Genomic DNA, 20,158 nt, shown 5'->3' on the forward strand with positions numbered 1-20,158 from the left:
CATTTCTCCCCCGGGCTTAAATTGTGTATTATAGAATGATCACACCGGTGACAGTACTCTTCAAAGGGTTCACGATATATGACTACTACTCTTACTTACATGTTGGGTTACTTAATGTTACTTCATATTAAGGCTAATAAAAATGACACGGCTGTAATGCTAACTGACGTGCTAGCTACTAGCTAGGTAGCTAACTTGATCCAGCCACTCCTGGTCCTTCCATCAGATGGGAAGCGAAAGAACGAGCAAGACCCATTGCTGGTATGATAACAACCTGGTACTAAGCACACAGGCATCTTGTTAAAGTTATCTTATCTTAGCCAGCGCCATATAGATAGATTATATCTATTTGGCGCTGATCTTAGCTATCTCTCAGTGGAGGAAAACAATTGTGACATCACTTACGCGACTCTGGGATTAGTAGTCTTTGTAGTTGCGTATTTTTCATAGTCTTATATTTCAACAGTTTTACGACAAACTGTGACTTTTTTGACATGGAAATTATTTTTTAAGATTAACAAACATCATATGTGTAATTCATGGCACTATTCAAACGGGATCGAAAGATATGTTTTCTCTCTCCATTGACTTCAATACATTATTTTTCCGAAATAAGGTCCCATGGAGCGGAAGTAGATGGGCGTGACTTCGCCACTCTATAGATGGGAATTGTTTAGTGTAAACTGTGAAAAAAACAAAATATGCTTAATTGCGGCTCTTTAAAACACTATGGTTTTTCTCCTGTGTGAACACGAAGATGTGATTTGAGAGCACTTGATGTAGTGAACGTTTTCCCACACTCTTCACACCAGTATGGTTTTTCTCCAGTGTGAATACGGTGATGTGATTTGAGAGCACTTAATGTAGTGAACGTTTTCCCACACTCTTCACACCAGTACGGTTTTTCTCCAGTATGAATATGGTGATGTTTTTGTAGATCACCTGATGTACTGAAAGTTGTCCCACACTCTTCACAGCTGTAAGGTTTTTTCTCCAGTGTGAATACGTTGATGTGATTTGAGATGACCTGATTTAGTGAAAGTTATCCCACACTCTTCACAGCTGTATGGTTTTTCTCCAGTATGAATACGTTGATGTGATTTGAGAGCACTTGATGTAGTGAAAGTTGTCCCACACTCTTCACAGCTGTAAGGTTTTTCTCCCGTGTGAATACGTTGATGTGATTTGAGATGACCTGATCCTGTGATCTAGCGGATGATACTCAACTATATTTATCAATCAAGCCTGATGAAATTAATCATCTAAATAAAATTCAAGACTGCCTTAAGGACTTAAAAACGTGGATGACCTTAAACTTTTTGATGTTAAACACGACCAAAACTGAAGTTATTGTACTTGGCCCGAAGAATCTACGAAACAAATTATCTAAGGATATATTAACCATGGATGGCATTAATTTGGCCTCCAGTGAGACTGTAAGGAATCTTGGTGTTATATTTGATCAGGATTTATCCTTTAACGCCCACATAAAATCAATTTCAAGGACCGCCTACTTCCATCTACGTAACATTGCAAAAATCAGGCATATCTTGCCTCAAAACGATGCAGAGAAACTAGTCCATGCATTTGTTACTTCAAGGCTGGATTATTGTAACTCTTTATTATCAGGGTGTACCAAGAAGTCAGTCAAGTCGCTTCAGCTGATTCAAAATGCTGCAGCTCGTGTACTAACCAGAGTTAGGAAAAGGGACCACATTACTCCTGTTCTGGCTGCCTTACACTGGCTCCCTATAGAACACAGGATAGAATTTAAAATTCTTCTTCTCGCCTACAAAGCCCTTAATGGGCAGGCGCCATCTTACCTTAAAGAACTCATTATACCCTACTGTCCTACTAGGGCATTGCGTTCCAAGAATGCAGGGTTGTTGGTTGTTCCTAGAGTCTCTAAAAGTACAATGGGAGCCAGAGCCTTTTCTTATCAAGCTCCACATTTGTGGAATCAGCTTCCAGTTTGTGTTCGGGCGGCAGACACCCTATCCGTTTTTAAGAGTGCGCTTAAGACCTTCCTTTTTGATAAAGCTTATAGTTAGGGCTGATTAGATTCAGCCCCTAGTTTTGCTGATATAGGCTTAGTTTGTCGGGGGACATCTTACTTCTTCCTTCTCTCTGTCTATACCTGTGTACTCTCATGTTCCGATTAACCCAGCTTCCCCAAATGTCTTTCTTTTTGGTGTCTGTATACGCCGGGATCCGGAGTCATGGATGATCCTGCGCTCCTCTGTCCTGGATCTTGAGTCGTGGCTGTGGTCCTGGATCATAGGTCCTGGATGGATATCCTCGTGGATTCATCTTCCTATTATACACACATGCATTTCCAAACATTTGGACTACCTATGTTGCAAATGTATTATCTTTTCAATTTACACACGGCATCTATTGCATGTCTGTCCGTCCTGGGAGAGGGATCCCTCCTGTTGAGATCTTCATATGAAGTGAATACTTAAAACGAAAGTTAATTGAGATCATGGTATGAAGTGAATACTTAAAAACGAAAGTTAATTATAAATCATACATGATCAATCATATTCTTGTATAAACCCATAAGGAGAATGCTTCTTGACGGTTTTTGAATATGTATCTATGCTTACAATTTTTTCTGTTGCTATTTGAGAACTTTGCGTTTTGAAAAGAGGGTGTTGTGACTTTTCATAGTATGTTTAATACTTAAAAACGAAAGTTAGTTATAATCAAATATAATCAATTATATTCTTGTATAACCCACAATGAAAATGCTTCATATTTTAGGTTTTCTATAGTTACAGTATAAACAAAACAAAGTGGGTTGTTTAGGTTGAGTTTTCTTCCTCTCCTCTGGCAGCAGTCCACAGGGAGGGGGGGCTTCACACTAAGGGGAGAAACATTAAGAGGCCAAAGAGAGTTCATGTCCTTTTTACCTCATATGAAAGGGTGTCTTATCCCATAACAGCTGTGGAACATGTCGGGACATGTTTAGCCTTGTACATTAGTGCGCAGGCGCAGTTTTCAACTGAATTGGGTGAAGAGGAGGAGTTTGTTTTTTTGGGTTTAGGATCCAGTTTTTTTAGCATAAAGGGACTGGGTTTTTGAGAGAGCGCGAGAGAGGGGGGGTAACCCCTGGTAGACTCTCTCCGGGTAGGCTGTGTGCTTCAGAGCTGGGTTAATAGCTCTCGGTAAGGTCTTTCTAGACGGGGTAAATATCTCTCGAATTTATTGGTTGTTGGCTGAGTGGAATGATTTGATGAGAGATGTGTTGGTGAATATTATAACCCGCGACCTGTAAGGACCTTCCTTCGAAATTTGCGGACAGGAATGGGTTTTTGAGTGTTAATCCGCCGTCTGTGTCGGAAAAAGTGTTTGAAAATTATAAATACCGCGACCTGTAAGGACCTTCCTTCGAATTTTGCGGATAGGAATGTGTTTTTGAAAGGTTAATCCGCCGTCTGTGTCGGAAAAAGTGTATGAAAACTGAAGTGAATAAATGGGTGAATGAAAAGTTGAATGCGCTTTTTATTGTCACCGGTCTTTTTACGAGGAAATACCTCTAAATTCTATCGGGAGAATTTTAAAATGTCACAACTGAAATGGGCAGTTGAAATTAAAACATTTTGGTAATAAATGTAAGACTGTGAATTAAAGTTTCATTTGAACATGATCACAGCACGGTGTTTTTGTTAGTATGATTATAATGTTGTGAGAGAGAAGGTAAAAACCCTGTATTAGTTTGGACCTATTTTTCTTCAAATAAACTGAATCCCACCTGTTGGATTGGGATCCTTTAAAAGACACCTGTGCCCTCCTCTCCTGCGTCAAAGGTAAGATTGCACCCTGCCACACACACTTAGGTAGGAGCACACTCCATTTACTGATATCAAAATCCTTCGGGATCGCTTAAACAGATTAAAAAAGAGTTGTCTGAATTGAAACAGCAGTTAATTGAAACCTTGGTTCTTCGGGGGGGTTAGGAAGAGGTGAGATCTTGCTGACGTTGGTGGATCTGAGCCACGCAGCAAACTTACATAGACTCAATAATCTTCGGAAAGGTCAATTAGGAGGTCAGAATAATTTGCCGGAATAAATTATCAGGACCTCTCAAAACTCTAAACACTCCTCTGTTGCTCTCCCTGAGGTTTCTCCCATTTTTCCCTTTAAACTGTGGGTTTTCTTCTGAAGTTTTTCCTTGTACGATGTGAGGGTCTAAGGACAGAGGGTGTCGTATTGTCATACTGATATTTTGTACAAACTGTAAAGTCCACTGAGACAAATGTAACATTTGTGATATTGGGCTATATAAATAAACATTGATTGATTGATTGATTGATTGAAAGTTGTCCCACACTCTTCACAGCTGTATGGTTTTTCTCCAGTGTGAATACGGTGATGTGATTTGAGAGCACTTAATGTAGTGAACGTTTTCCCACACTCTTCACACCAGTATGGTTTTTCTCCAGTATGAATACGGTGATGTGATTTGAGAGCACCTGATTCAGTGAAAGTGTTCCCACACTCTTCACAGCTGTATGGTTTTTCTCCAGTGTGAATACGGTGATGTGATTTGAGAGCACTTAATGTAATGAACGTTTTCCCACACTCTTCACAACAGTACGGTTTTTCTCCAGTATGAATATGGTGATGTTTTTGTAGATCACCTGATGTACTGAAAGTTGTCCCACACTCTTCACAGCTGTAAGGTTTTTCTCGGGTGTGAATACGTTGATGTGATTTGAGATTACCTGATCTAGTGAAAGTTGTCCCACACTCTTCACAGCTGTACGGTTTTTCTCCTGTGTGAATACGCAGGTGGCGCTTTAAATTTCCAGATGTTGTAAAGGATTTGTCACATTGCTGACAGCTGTGACGTCTCTCTTTTACTTTCGGTTTCTAGAACAGACGGACAGAGAAAGAGAGAAAGTCAATCTAAAAAGCATAAATACACAAGTTAACACAATAAAAACTCACTTAAAGTGGACCTATCATGCTATATTTGAACAATATATTGTAGGGCCATACCTATATAAAGTATATAAATATAGTTTTTTTTTCAAAATACCAAAAAGATCCTGCATTTGCTCTTTTCAGTGCTGTTTTTGCAGGGGGCTGATTCTGTGAGCTGCAGCTGACCACGACCCCCTGCAGCTGACCACGCCCCCTGCAGCTGACCACGCCCCCCTGCAGGAGAGGGGAGCGTGCTCTGAGATCAGCTGCTGGGCTGCAGCGGGGAGAAGAGGGGGAGAAAAAGAGATCTCCGTCCACCGTGTTTTATTCTTATAGAAGTAGTACATATCAGTGTGATATCCTTGAATGCGGACACGCAGCTCTGAATGTTCGCTGGGTCTATTACAAACATTGTAAGGCCCTACAACAAGTGAGTCTCGCAGGACAAATGGCACCCAAGAAAAGTGCAAACCTCCCTGACGAGGTGGAGGAGATTAAGAAATCTCTCGACTTCTTGTCAGCCGAAATCAAAACAGTCGTGGCGCAGCAAAATAAAATCTTGGAGCTACAATATGGTTTCAAAGCAAACAGAACCACATCATTTGCAGTTATAGAATTTATGGGACACATTACTAAGGCGATAGAAAATAAAGAATATGCAATAGGGATATTTCTGGACCTTAAAAAAGCATTTGACACGGTTGACCATGAATTATTAATTAAAAAACTACAGAGATATGGCATTAGAGGTGTTGCATTATCATGGCTATCCAGTTACCTACATAACAGGGAACAGTACGTTGAACTACAAAGCCATAAATCACAACTACTGCAGGTTACATGTGGGGTGCCTCAGGGCTCAGTCTTGGGGCCATTACTATGTATTCTGTACATTAACAATATATGTGAAGTATCAAAAATTATTAAAACCATTCTTTTTGCAGACGACACAAGTCTACTCTGCTGTGGGGACGATTTAGAACAGATATTGGTCACAATGGAGAAGGAACTGAGCAGGATGAAGATCTGGTTTGACCAAAATAAATTAACATTGAACGCAAGCAAAACCAAACTCATAATATTTTGGGAATCGATCGACCAATACAGAGAAGAAACTCACTATAAATGGCGTCCAATTAGAAAGAGTATCGGAAATAAAATTCCTTGGAGTAATCATAGACATTAAATTAAGTTGGAAACCACATATAAGCTATATCAAAGCCAACATGTCCAAATCAATAGCAATTCTGAATAAAGCCACATACCTAATTAATCAAGCTTCTTTGTTTATGCTGTACTGCTCCTTTATACTTCCATACGTGATGTATTGTGTGGAAGTTTGGGGGAACACATATAAAACAAATACACATCCTATCTTCATCCTGCAAAAAAGAGCCATACGAGTTATACATAAAACTACGTACAGAGAACCAACAAATAAATTGTTCATCAAACTAAAAACACTAAAACTACAAGACCTGGTTGACTATAAAACTATTCAAATTATGTTCAAAGCCGCAAATCAACAATTACTTCATCCAGGGACTTTTCACATGGAGAGAAAGCATGCACATGTTGAGAGGAAACTGCATTTTCAAAAAACCACCCGTACGAACAAATGCCAAACTTCACTGCATCTCATCAAAAGGTGTTAGTCTGTGGAATAACTGTAACGATGCACTGACATATTGTACAAGTCTAAACTGAAAGTATTATTTAGGAGCCAAATCATTAATGGTTATAAACAGGACCTGTAAAATCCCATTTGTTGTAATTGTAAAAGTAATTTCTTTCTGATTGTTTTGTAAAAAAAACAAATTAACATGCCAAACATGTCGCTGATGACGATGACCTAATGTTTTATTTATAAGAAACATATATGTTAGAGGGGGTAGGACCAGAAACGTTTTTTAAGATTCTTCTTGCCCCTGTTGAACATGACAGACTATCTGAGAATTATTATTATTCATTTTTTTTTTTTTTTGTACTTTGTTATAATTATTAATTTGAGTGAGAAAAAAAAAAAGGAAAAAAGAGAATATATATATATTATTGTTATTGTATGTTTTTGTTTCTGACATGTTCAATAAACTGACTAAAAAACAAGAGAAGTAACGGGGCAGAAACTCTCCTTTTTACGCAGCGGTCCAGACATAGACATCAAACGGCGACACATATTCAGTGTGCAGTTCCTTTGGCATTAGGGCAGGGATATCTAGATACTTTCCAATGTTTGACATCATGAATTGTGCTACTTTTAAAGCAAGCAACGATGTTTTCAAATCTGTAATCAAAAAGCTCCTCAAAAACGCTATCGAAGCAGTTCCTGCCGTTGCTACGTTAGTTCAAACAGTAACAACGGACTATTTCTCTTAGCGGATGCATGTCAATTTAAATCAATACAACTATTTTTTAAATCAATAAAATCATTTCCTAAATCCATAAAAGCATTTCAATTAATATTAGGAGTCATATCGTTACTTTGTTGAGAATGTGGCCGTGTGATAAGCGGGATAATGTGCAGCGACGCGGTCATTATAAATAACACCTTCATGCCGATCTAGATCCCTCCGCTCCGCTTACTGACGTCAGTAAAGTGTTCAAATCTGGATCAGTCTGTATCAGATTCGTTGCAGCCCCTTTTTTAGAGATTTGGGTATGGAGGAAAATAGAGAGGGTTGTGTTTTCTGACACTTGGTGAGTTCCCTGGAACACCGGGGACACATATTCATGTATAAAAGACGTACGAAAGTGCATTTTGCATAATAGGTCCCCTTTAATATAAACCTTGAGTTAACAAAATACTATTTATCAACTGTTTGTGTTTATTATATTTGATACAGTAATACAGCAATATTCTAACCAAAGTATATAACAGAGGTGGGGGACTCGAGTCACATGACTTGACTCGAGTCACATGACTTGACTCGAGTCTAATGAGTTGACTTGCCTATTTTTTTACTTGAGACTTGCTTGACTAACATTGATAAAAGACTCGACTTTGACTTGGTATTCATGACTTGAGACTTAGGCTTGAGACAGATGACTCGAAAGGACTTTACTTTTTAAAATAAAATATTTGCATTTGTATTTTACGAAGCCCCTAGAGGGCAATGAAATAAAAAAAAGAGAAAGGAGAAAGTAGGAAGTAGAGCGCACAGGAGACAGCCGTTTCATTGCAGACTGTTATGTTTATGTGGGGAAATACATACATTATTTGAGATATATTTCAAACTCGGACTTCATTTTAGGGACATTTCGGCCAGGGGTGTAGAGTTATTTGTTCAAGCACCGAATCGGCAAAACAGGAGAGTCTGTGAACCAGTCTGCCTTGACCTATGTATTCATGTCTGTGACTCTCACAGTATCTGCTGCCCACAGCTGCTTCATAGAAGAAAAACCTCCTTCACTTCATGAAATCTCTGCAGCACCAGGAGGCAGTAACGTGTAACTGAGAATCTGAGAAGAGCAGCAGCAGCTGCGCCTTCACTGTGTTTACCTTCATTAGAACAGCTAACGAGCGACCGCAGGCTGCTATGTTTTAACCACTTCCATTTCCATTAGCTCAAAATGGCGGAAGACCTCTGGAACTCACTACCCCAATCCATCAGAGACTCTTCCTCCCTCACAGCATTCAAAACATCACTCAAAGCCCACCTGTTCAACACTGCATTCAACCACTGACCCCCCCCCCCCCCTATTTTCTGTTCTGTTTATCTCTTTTTGTATTTCTTTGTTTTCTATTTTTTATTTTTTTATCTTAACTCTCTGTCAAAGCGTCTTTGAGTTTCATGACAAGCGCTATAAAAGTCCCATGTATTATTATTATTATTATTATTATTAATAATAACACACTAATGACACACTAACACACCAATAGCACAATAGCACACTAATAGCACACTTGTAACACATTAATATCACATTAATATATCCCCTCTGTGGAAACATCTGACTCCAACATGTCAACAACAACCTGGCTATCACATGATCACATTTCTCTGATGTATGCAATAAACACATATCTAATAAGAGAATGCCTCATTAGCATATTTAAACATTACTATATAGAAAACTGGAAGATTGGTTTTGCCTCATTCCCCCGTTTCATAAAGTGTGTTATCAGATCATGTTAAAGTGAGTGTTCTGTCATAGTGATGATTACTGTGGATGATATTCATGAAATGTACCATCAGTGTGAGATATGTGAAGTGTGTGTGTGTGTGTGTGTGTGTGTGTGTGTGTGTGTGTGTGTGTGTGTGTGTGTGTGTTCAGACTGGTGGAGGAACTACGGGGCAGAGCAGTATGGATCGGACTCGGTGTGTTTGTACCAGAAGTCGGCCTTTATCATGGAGCAGTGCACGAGGAAGATGACGTATCCTGACTGGGGCTCCGGCTGCTACAAGGTCCCTAGATAACATTTAAATAACCCCATTGCACACTTTAAAGAGTCCTCTCCTGCTGATGTTCAGGTGTATATCAGTAAGTAGTATCTCTACTTTAAAGAGTCCTCTCCTGCTGATGTTCAGGTGTATATCAGTATGTAGTGTCTCTACTTTAAAGAGTCCTCTCCTGCTGATGTTCAGGTGTATATCAGTATGTAGTGTCTCTACTTTAAAGAGTCCTCTCCTGCTGATGGTCAGGTGTATATCAGTATGTAGTGTCTCTACTTTAAAGAGTCCTCTCCTGCTGATGTTCAGGTGTATATCAGTATGTAGTGTCTCTACTTTAAAGAGTCCTCTCCTGCTGATGTTCAGGTGTATATCAGTATGTAGTGTCTCTACTTTAAAGAGTCCTCTCCTGCTGATGTTCAGGTGTATATCAGTATGAAGTGTCTCTACTTTAAAGAGTCCTCTCCTGCTGATGTTCAGGTGTATATCAGTATGTAGTGTCTCTACTTTAAAGAGTCCTCTCCTGCTGATGTTCAGGTGTATATCAGTATGTAGTGTCTCTACTTTAAAGAGTCCTCTCCTGCTGATGTTCAGGTGTATATCAGTATGTAGAGTCTCTACTTTAAAGAGTCCTCTCCTGCTGATGTGCAGGTGTATATCAGTATGTAGTCTCTCTACTTTAAAGAGTCCTCTCCTGCTGATGTTCAGGTGTATATCAGTATGTAGTGTCTCTACTTTAAAGAGTCCTCTCCTGCTGATGTTCAGGTGTATATCAGTATGTAGTGTCTCTACTTTAAAGAGTCCTCTCCTGCTGATGTTCAGGTGTATATCAGTATGTAATGTCTCTACTTTAAAGAGTCCTCTCCTGCTGATGTTCTGGTGTATATCAGTATGTAGAGTCTCTACTTTAAAGAGTCCTCTCCTGCTGATGTTCAGGTGTATATCAGTATGTAGTCTCTCTACTTTAAAGAGTCCTCTCCTGCTGATGTTCAGGTGTATATCAGTATGTAGTGTCTCTACTTTAAAGAGTCCTCTCCTGCTGATGTTCAGGTGTATATCAGTATGTAGTGTCTCTACTTTAAAGAGTCCTCTCCTGCTGATGTTCAGGTGTATATCAGTATGTAGTGTCTCTACTTTAAAGAGTCCTCTCCTGCTGATGTTCAGGTGTATATCAGTATGTAGTGTCTCTACTTTAAAGAGTCCTCTCCTGCTGATGTTCAGGTGTATATCAGTATGTAGTGTCTCTACTTTAAAGAGTCCTCTCCTGCTGATGTTCAGGTGTATATCAGTATGTAGTGTCTCTACTGCTGATGTTCAGGTGTATATCAGTATGTAGTGTCTCTACTTTAAAGAGTCCTCTCCTGCTGATGTTCAGGTGTATATCAGTGTTTAGTGTCTCTACTTTAAAGAGTCCTCTCCTGCTGATGTTCAGGTGTATATCAGTATGTAGTGTCTCTACTTTAAAGAGTCCTCTCCTGCTGATGATCAGGTGTATATCAGTATGTGGTGTCTCTACTTTAAAGAGTCCTCTCCTGCTGATGTTCAGGTGTATATCAGTATGTAGTGTCTCTACTTTAAAGAGTCCTCTCCTGCTGATGTTCAGGTGTATATCAGTATGTAGTGTCTCTACTTTAAAGAGTCCTCTCCTGCTGATGTTCAGGTGTATATCAGTATGTAGTGTCTCTACTTTAAAGAGTCCTCTCCTGCTGATGTTCAGGTGTATATCAGTATGTAGTGTCTCTACTTTAAAGAGTCCTCTCCTGCTGATGTTCTGGTGTATATCAGTATGTAGTGTCTCTACTTTAAAGAGTCCTCTCCTGCTGATGTTCAGGTGTATATCAGTATGTAGTGTCTCTACTTTAAAGAGTCCTCTCCTGCTGATGTTCAGGTGTATATCAGTATTTAGTGTCTCTACTTTAAAGAGTCCTCTCCTGCTGATGTTCAGGTATATCAGTATGTAGTGTCTCTACTTTAAAGAGTCCTCTCTTGCTGATGTTCAGGTGTATATCAGTATGTAGTGTCTCTACTTTAAAGAGTCCTCTCCTGCTGATGTTCTGGTGTATATCAGTATGTAGTGTCTCTACTTTAAAGAGTCCTCTCCTGCTGATGTTCAGGTGAATATCAGTGTTTAGTGTCTCTACTTTAAAGAGTCCTCTCCTGCTGATGTTCAGGTGTATATCAGTATTTAGTGTCTCTACTTTAAAGAGTCCTCTCCTGCTGATGTTCAGGTATATCAGTATGTAGTGTCTCTACTTTAAAGAGTTCTCTCCTGCTGGTGTTCAGGTGTATATCAGTATGTAGTGTCTCTACTTTAAAGAGTCCTCTCCTGCTGATGTTCGGGTGTATATCAGTATGTAGTGTCTCTACTTTAAAGAGTCCTCTCCTGCTGATGTTCAGGTGTATATCAGTATGTAGTGTCTCTACTTTAAAGAGTCCTCTCCTGCTGATGTTCAGGTGTATATCAGTATGTAGAGTCTCTACTTTAAAGAGTCCTCTCCTGCTGATGTTCAGGTGTATATCAGTATGTAGTGTCTCTACTTTAAAGAGTCCTCTCCTGCTGATGTTCAGGTGTATATCAGTATGTAGTGTCTCTACTTTAAAGAGTCCTCTCCTGCTGATGTTCAGGTGTATATCAGTATGTAATGTCTCTACTTTAAAGAGTCTTCTCCTGCTGATGTTCAGGCGTATATCAGTATGTAGTGTCTCTACTTTAAAGAGTCCTCTCCTGCTGATGTTCAGGTGTATATCAGTATGTAGTGTCTCTACTTTAAAGAGTCCTCTCCTGCTGATGTTCGGGTGTATATCAGTATGTAGTGTCTCTACTTTAAAGAGTCCTCTCTCTCTGCAGGTGCTGTGCTCTCCCTCTGGTCTCACAGTGTTTGTTCAGGATGTGTCGTACCTCTGCCTGAGAGCTGGTCAGCTGCTCAGTGTCAGTGTGAAGCTGAATGACTGGGTTTATAACGGACAGTTGATCTGCCCCACCTGCAAAGACTTCTGTGAACACTGCCCTCTCCAAGCCCCGCCCCTCAACACCTCCAGGAGCATTCCCATTGGTCAGTGGCACTGCTGCTCTTTTTTTTTCAGCTTAATGATAATATAGATAGATAGATGGATTCTTATTATTCTTATTTTTTTTAATATCTTGATAATTACCTTGTGTTACAGACCCGTGCTCCGGAGCTCCGGGGTTAGCCTTCACTCTGTGGCTCCTGATGCTCAACCTGCTCCCCCTGGTGGCCGGACTGAGGCTCTGCACCCACAGCTGATACATACATACACCGTCTCACACAGTCTCACAAACGCGACCGAAACACTGGCGGACTCGGGGCTCTTTTATCTCCTCTTTTCATTCCTTCTTCTATGGATCTTTTTACCGTAACAACGACGACAAAGAGCCGACCGCACGATATTTCTGCCTTTTCTATTGGCTCGTGGTGCAGCTGGAAGCCTTTCTACCCAGAATCCTCAGCTTTGTTTGCGCTGTTCTCTTCCATCGAGCCGTATCTAACAGCTGATTGCTTTGTGACTTCACCATAACGGTTGGTGCTCTCTTTACGAAGTGTTTCTACGATTTAAAGACTCTTTTTCAAATCAGACTTTTATTCTGAAAAGCCTACTTCCTGTGAGCGAGTGTGAGGTTTTGGAGCAGCCAGAGGTTTACATTTCTAACCAGATATATGACTCTTTCCTAAGAAGCACTTCCTGTTTTTAGAGGAAGTGTAACGGTTTATTAATAAGAGATGAGTTCAGAGTTTATTGTGAAGAAGATGGTCTGCATGAAAGCTCAGTAAAAGTCCCTTTCCAGAGTTACTTAACGCATCTTCTTAGGTATCGCATTCAAAATGATGCATTCAGGGTTCATTCAAGTAATTAATGTACAAAAAAACATCACTAATTGGAATTAAAATGTCTCAAATCATTTGTTTTTGACTAAATAAATACTAATACATTTTAAGATGGATTTTCTGGGTTGGTTTTTTCAGACGTGGCGATCTAAAATCACGTATTGGTCGAATATAATTTGTGATCCGGAAGAACTTACACATTAACAGCTAGAGGGGAAAGGGGGCGGGGCTACATAAGGTGATAAACTGCTCCTCTCACACTCGTCTCCCAACTAAAGGGTCTTTTTGACCTCTTCTAACAATCTGTAAACTCTCAGATCGGATGCTTTAGTTTCCTTGAGTCTCTTTGAGTCTCTTTGAGTCTCTTTGAGTCTCTATGAGTCTCTTTGAGTCTCTATGAGTCTCTATGAGTCTCTTTGAGTCTCTTTGAGTCTCTTTGAGTCTCTTTGAGTCTCTATGAGTCTGTTTGAGTCTATTTGAGTCTCTATGAGTCTCTATGAGTCTCTTTGAGTCTCTTTGAGTCTCTATGAGTCTCTCTGAGTCTCCTTGAGTCACTTTGAGTCACTTTGAGTCTCCTTGAGTCTCTTTGAGTCTCCTTGAGTCTCCTTGAGTCTCTCTGAGTCTCCTTTAGTCTCTCTGAGTCTCCTTGAGTCTCCTTGAGTCTCTCTGAGTCTCCTTGAGTCTCTCTGAGTCTCCTTGAGTCTCATTGAGTCTCCTTGAGTCTCCTGGAGTCTCTTTGAGTCTCTCTGAGTCTCATTGAGTCTCCTTGAGTCTCCTGGAGTCTCCTGGAGTCTCTTTGAGTCTCTCTGAGTCTCATTGAGTCTCCTTGAGTCTCCTTGAGTCTCTCTGAGTCTCTCTGAGTCTCCTTGAGTCTCCTGGAGTCTCTTTGAGTCTCTCTGAGTCTCATTGAGTCTCATTGAGTCTCCTTGAGTCTCCTTGAGTCTCCTTGAGTCTCTTTGAGTCTCTATAGTCCCGACAGACTGAAGTCAGAACATGAGCTGAGATTATTACTGCTTTTATTTCTTCTGTTGGACACTGACCAACTGAACAGAAAGGAGAATAAGCCATGCTGTCCGTCACTCAGACCACCTGATGATGATGATGATGATGATGATGATGATGATGATGATGATGATGACTCGTGTCATGTATTTGGAGAAGCTCACACTCTGAAATGTAAACACAATTTAGCCGCTTGCTTAAATCTGCAGCTCACTTTGATTTAAAATCATTTCCGATGATATTGCGTATAACAGACAAATGTACCTTAAAATGAACGAGCACACATGGATGCAACATAAATATGTGAGCTGGTTGGATCCCATCCTCTTCATCATCACCCCAATGCATCATGGGAAATGCAGTTTGTTCAGGTTTCCTGTCAGTGATTTAAAAACTGAAATCCTACGGTGCTTAAAGTCAGATGTATGATTTAGTCTCTGATGTGTTGTTGACCTCCGGAGGAGGGTTAGGGCCTGATGGGAGGTCTCTTTACATCTGACCGAAAGTACATGTTTGACTTCTGAGATCAAGTCAGAATTCAATATTTCAAAAAGATTCTCGGAATTCTGACTTTTTTTTCTCCAAATCTTCGACTTTTTTCTTGGAATTCTGACTTTTTTGTTTTCTCAGCATTTTGACGTTTTTTCTCTGAACTTAAAGAAAACAACCCTTTTGGTCGGATCCAAAACAAAGTGTCCCTAATCCTCTTCATCGTTTCTCTATTTTATTTTCGCAGTGAGAGCTGCTTGTTATTTAAAGTGTTTTCTAACGGTACGTCCACACGGCAGCGTGCGTTGAAGCATGCGACCAACAACCAATCGCATTAATGTCCTGCCCCGACACACAAGCACGCGGTTTGATTGGCTGGCGCTTCCGTCGACGCTTGAAAAGTTGAACATTTCTCAACTTTCGAAGCGAGCAACGGAGTCAAAGCGACTCGACGGAACCTCAATGCAGTTCGGCAAAGCGTGACGTCGCCCCATTCAAAGTGAATGGGGAGCATCTCCGTTGGAGCTGCCGTGTGGACGTACCGTAACTGAGAGCAGAGAGAAGTGATGTTTAACTCTGTGATGGAAACATGTTTAGTGTTGGAGAGACATGTCTTATTGACAGAATCTGCACCACGACCAAGTTTAACAAAAAGAGACCTGATGTTTTTCAGACTAAATGATGGTAAACTTTATTTATAATCTTTATTTAAGGATTTAATTCCAGAAAGATGTTTTGTGTTTAAGGTTCGTCTACATTTTAACATGAAATCAGAAACACAACCATTGAAAAGTTTTGACTTTGTTTTTTTTTTAATGTTTTTCTTTCATTTTAAAATGAATTAAAGTTCAAAGTTTGTTCGGACGATTTCCCAAAATGTGACTTTATTTTGCTTTATTTAAAAAAAACAACGTTTTTATAGAAATATATAAAAATACATATTTTTGCTATAAACACTACTAGCTTTGTTTAAAGGTCCGGACACACCAAGCCGATGTTGGCCGTCGATGGATGTCTGGCCGTCGATGAACGTCCTGTCGCCCTACTCAGATTGGTGTGTCCCGCACCGTCGTGTCTTTTCGGCCGTGTCGACACCTTGTTGAATCGGGAGGCTGTCGGCAAAAGAAATCACTCTGATTGGCTGTTCAGCTTAGCGAATCAGTGCATGAGAAGCGAGGTACGCAAGCAAACGATTAAGAAGGCACACAGACGGCTATTGTTTTTCCTTTTCATCTATCTGCTTCCAAGGGCTGATACCGCCAGTACCGCACGAAACATGTTTTCGATGGACGAGAGTGAAAATGGAACGCACGCTATTTGTTGTTTGTATATATCACGTAGTCTGTCTTCCGGTTGCCTCTTTTGAAAGACGAATACACACTACTGCCGCCTGCTGGTAAGGAGAGTTATTGCCACTCACGCATGTGCAGTGCGTACGTGCTACTTGGCCGTCGGCTGAAGTCTTTGCGGTGTGTTCCAGTGCGACTGTTTGGCCAGGAGACGTGAGGCGACAACAGTCGGGTCCGTCGGGACGTGTTCTTTGGTGTCAGCTTGGTGTGTCAGGGCCTTTAGAAACCACTTGGAACGACTGCTTTTCCAAAAAACATTTACCAAATTATTTCCCGAGATATTTCAACTTTTTGCTTAAAAAACTTTTTTTGTAAAATATTAAAAAACAATTCTGAACAAAGAAAGTTTTATTTCTCAAAATATTCCTTTTTTTTATATCTGATGCGAAGACAGTTGGACGGAACAAAAACGTTTTATTAATATTGAAATCCTCTAATGTTTCACCATCTGTTTGTTAAATGTTTATGAAGAATGAAATGTGAGTTTGAACATTGAAAGTTTGCTTCAGTGGAAACCTGAGCTATGCTCCTGTTCGAACTGAAAAAGGGCTGCTTTTGAAAGACAACGGAGACGTCCCAATAAACGTGTCTGAACCCCGGAGACGTGTCGCTCTGGTTCTGAAATAATCGATATCACTCGTCATTTAACCGTTGGTTTACAGAGGCTCTTAAAACTATATTTGATGTGTTTGGTCATTTGTTTCTGTATACATTCACTAATCAGTAAGTAGTACATTTTAAAACATCATTTGTTGTTTTAGGGGATCAAACTAATGTCTTGAGAATTAAGCTCTCAGTATTTCCTCACTTCCTGTCCTCTGGTCTGGAGGTCAATGGTGTTCTGAATGTGTTTCTGGTTATTTTCCTGAAATCAGGTCTGTTTGAAACAAGCTGAAGAGATTTAACATGTTGTTCTACCTCATAAAATACTTCAGTGAATTCTTAGATTTGCAGCAAGAACGAGATGTTTTTAAAGAGACAATAGAATTTTGAGGTTTGAGAAAAAAAAATACTGACAAATATTTTGTGTATTTATTATTTCTATTTTTTAAACATCATTTAGAGATTATAAAAAAAAGAGCATTTTTTAAAAATATGTTTGTAATAAAGATAACGATTTCTCATGCTTTAGAGATGATCAAAAATAAATATTTCTCAGAGAAAATTAAATAAGAAGATTCATTTTCAGAATCCTGAGATATTATTACATTTGATTACTCGCTGCTGTTCAGGACAGTTGTTGCATTAATGTCTCGTGCAACATAATAATTACATTTAGAAAATGAAGATCTAAATAATAGAAGTGAAAACTCCAATGAAGAAAAATAACTTGCAATGTGACATTAAAGGTGGGCTAGGTAATTCACTTCAGAAACACTATATTCCATGGAGTGCTCTTAACATCCCGATAGCAATGAATACATGAAATGCTTTGGACAATACATACATTAAAACACATCATCAGTGGAAGCCGTGGCGCTGTAGAAAGCTCGACCAATCATCTGAGCCGGCTAAAGTAACTGGATGGCCTACCTGCCTGTCAGCCTTCCATCGGGGCACAGACTGATCTCTGCCCTCATTGGTCATGAGCGCGTTTCTGTGTGTTGGGGGAGGGGCTCTGTGAGGAAGTCTGAAGGAAGGGGCCGATCTGTTCCGGCTGCGTACTTTCAAATTCTAGCCCACTCGAGCTGCTCTCTCCATTCTTACCCACCCCACATTTATGCTCAGAATTCCATCCTGAAGAGCCCTCCTGTAGCTCCAGGTTTTAACTCGGAGTGTAATAATCAACATTCTTCAATAGATAGACTAAACAGCTGAGGACACTGTTGGAGTTATATATATATATATATATATATCTTTATATTATTTAATAGTTTAACATTTATTTTCTTGCTGTTTATAGTGTTTATTATTATCATGTATTTATATGTATTCTTAGTTAGCGTCATAAGTTAAAGTAGTTTCTATGCTTTTATTTTGAAGGCATGTTTTGGGCACTGGGGTGATTAGAGCACCTGGTGTAATTGTATTGGAGACAGGTGGGTGGTGGGAGCCAGAGCACTAGGAGGCAAACGGGTTCTTACCAGGGTGTTTCAAGCTACACAAGGGAAAGGCTTAAGGAAAGAGATATAGGAAACCTGTTCATTGTATTTTGGTCATAGGAATAAAATGCACAACGGAGAATCTTGTCTGGATCATTGCCTGCGTAAGATCCGCTAACTAGTGCCTCAGCGGCTGTGAAGTTAACTATCTGTTTCAGTTCTATAGGATTTTGGCCGCTCGACACTGAATCAACTTTGTTGTCGCTTATTGCTCGGGGTCATCTACACCCCGAGAAGGATGTGTTCCAGGTGTCCCACAACAACAACTATCTCTGACCGAGAGCTGCCCGCTCACAAACTGGCAACAAGCCCCTCCTTAAGGGAGATAGCAGCTGCTCAACGTAGGTCATCTGCGTCAGGGGGCAAAGGTAAACATGCAGGGCGAAATTATTCCCAGACACGTCTTATATTTTCTCAGATATACATTTTTTTATTTAAATACAACAACTTGTAATAAACATTAAAACACATGTAGTGGAGTAGTATAAAGTACATCTCATGTGTACTCTGTGTATTTCCTACTATTGTCTACCTGTCAGTCTCTCTCTCTCTCCCCCTCCTCTCCCTCCTCTTCCTCTCTGATCCACAGGAAGCCCAGCTGGGTGCCGAAGTTCAGTCCGTCTCTGACGTGAGAGAAGAAGAGCTCGGTGTGGCAGGAGGTACACTCTGACACCGAGCTGTCGTCGATGTTCCCGGGCAGCACGCCGCCGCGCTCCAGGAGGATTCTGGGTAATAAAGAGGTTGTTGGTTTCAGAATTATACATTTTTCAACAAAAACAACCTGAAAAAATATATACAAAAAAAAACACTTTGCTTTTCAGAATTCTAAGAACTTAAAAATATATATAAATTATATATTTTATTTATTCCAAAACAATTATATTTTATTCAAGAAAAATAATAATCAGTAAATAAAAACATATTTTTTTACAAATAAATAAATAAAATCAGACGAAAACTCAGGTCTTAAGAACTGAGTTTAACTCAAGAGGCAAACTCTGGGCAGAGCCGGGACGCCCATAAGGAAGTGCCACAAACTGCAGTTCATCTATTGGCCGATAGGCGATGACTGCAATTAACCCAGTGGTGGACGCCGGAGTCCGCCACGAAGCTAACGGAGCCGCAGGGAGCTAGCTAGCCCCCTGCGGCTCCGTTAGCTCCGGCGGCGGAGGTCCGGCGTTATAAACTGGAGATCAATTGAATCTTTGTAACGCGTTACACCCAACTCTGCTGATGGTAGTATTTGTGTGTATTAGTACCTGTTGGCGAGGCGTATGTTGACGTGCGGCCTCTCGGCCTCGGGGTCTTTCACGCAGTCTGGATGGAGCAAACAGGAAGTGGAGCGCCTGCTTCCTGTCCAGCGTGAAAGCAGCACCCCCCCCACTGACGGCCCCACGGCAACCACGATGTCCCTCGCCCGGCAACCAAACTCCGTTACCATGGCTCCCACCGTCGCCATGGCAACGCCCTCCAGGGTCCCTTCCACCCTGGCAGGACCCAGGAAGTGATTGTTTACCTTTTTATCCAGGTGTTTCTACTTCCTGCTTCCTCTCAGATATTTAACTCTTTACTCCCACACATTCTATCAGAGTGTTTATTATGTCAAACACGTGACTAACAAACTTAACTTATTTGACTAAACCAGTAGTTTAACAATAATCCGAAGTTTAAAACAGGAGGATGAATGTGTTTGCTCCAAACACTTGTGTAGCTCAGATAGTCAGTTAGTTATTTAGTTGGCTAGTTAGTTAATGTGTTTGTTAGTTAGAGTGTCATTTAGCTAGTTAGTTAATGTGTTTGTTAGTTAGAGTGTCATTTAGCTAGTTAGTTAATGTGTTTGTTAGTTAGAGTCATTTAGCTAGTTAGTTAATGTGTTTGTTAGTTAGTGTCATTTAGCTAGTTAGTTAATGTGTTTGTTAGTTAGAGTCATTTAGCTAGTTAGTTAATGTGTTTGTTAGTTAGTGTCATTTAGCTAGTTAGTTAATGTGTTTGTTAGTTAGTGTCATTTAGCTAGTTAGTTAATGTGTTTGTTAGTTAGTGTCATTTAG

At 40.2% G+C, this 20,158-nt stretch overlaps 3 protein-coding genes across 3 annotated transcripts; 1 reads left to right on the forward strand and 2 right to left on the reverse strand.

The window, feature by feature from the left end:
* Positions 1-413: 413 nt before the first annotated feature.
* LOC117554610 (zinc finger protein 679-like) lies at positions 414-8,322 on the reverse strand. The gene is given in 3 exon segments (XM_034229058.1): positions 414-988; positions 990-1,208; positions 8,296-8,322. Coding segments are annotated over 3 exon segments (507 nt in total). The 3' UTR covers positions 414-727.
* A 475-nt stretch (positions 8,323-8,797) lies between these two features.
* Positions 8,798-13,307, forward strand: LOC117554615 (leishmanolysin-like peptidase). Its single transcript, XM_034229062.1, has 3 exons — positions 8,798-9,338; positions 12,172-12,376; positions 12,489-13,307. Exons 1-3 carry the CDS (start codon positions 9,090-9,092, stop codon positions 12,587-12,589), a joined length of 555 nt encoding a protein of 184 aa, XP_034084953.1. The 5' UTR covers positions 8,798-9,089; the 3' UTR covers positions 12,590-13,307.
* A 5,210-nt stretch (positions 13,308-18,517) lies between these two features.
* On the reverse strand, positions 18,518-19,597 carry LOC117554611 (laccase domain-containing protein 1-like; the record flags this gene model as incomplete). Its single annotated transcript, XM_034229059.1, has 2 exons — positions 18,518-18,835; positions 19,370-19,597. Coding segments are annotated over 2 exons (418 nt in total), but the record flags the coding sequence as incomplete, so codon positions are not given.
* Between the last annotated feature and the right edge of the window lie 561 nt (positions 19,598-20,158).

This window comes from Gymnodraco acuticeps, unplaced genomic scaffold (genome assembly GCF_902827175.1).
Source record: "Gymnodraco acuticeps unplaced genomic scaffold, fGymAcu1.1, whole genome shotgun sequence".
NCBI classification, from domain to species: Eukaryota; Metazoa; Chordata; class Actinopteri; order Perciformes; family Bathydraconidae; genus Gymnodraco; species Gymnodraco acuticeps.

Coding starts and splice junctions, on each gene's coding strand:
- LOC117554615 (XM_034229062.1), top strand. CDS start 9,090: ATGATTACTGTGGATGATATTCATGAAATGTACCATCAGTGTGAGATA. Junction 9,339..12,171: donor GGGGCTCCGGCTGCTACAAG/GTCCCTAGATAA, acceptor CTCTCTCTGCAG/GTGCTGTGCTCTCCCTCTGG. Junction 12,377..12,488: donor CTCCAGGAGCATTCCCATTG/GTCAGTGGCACT, acceptor CTTGTGTTACAG/ACCCGTGCTCCGGAGCTCCG.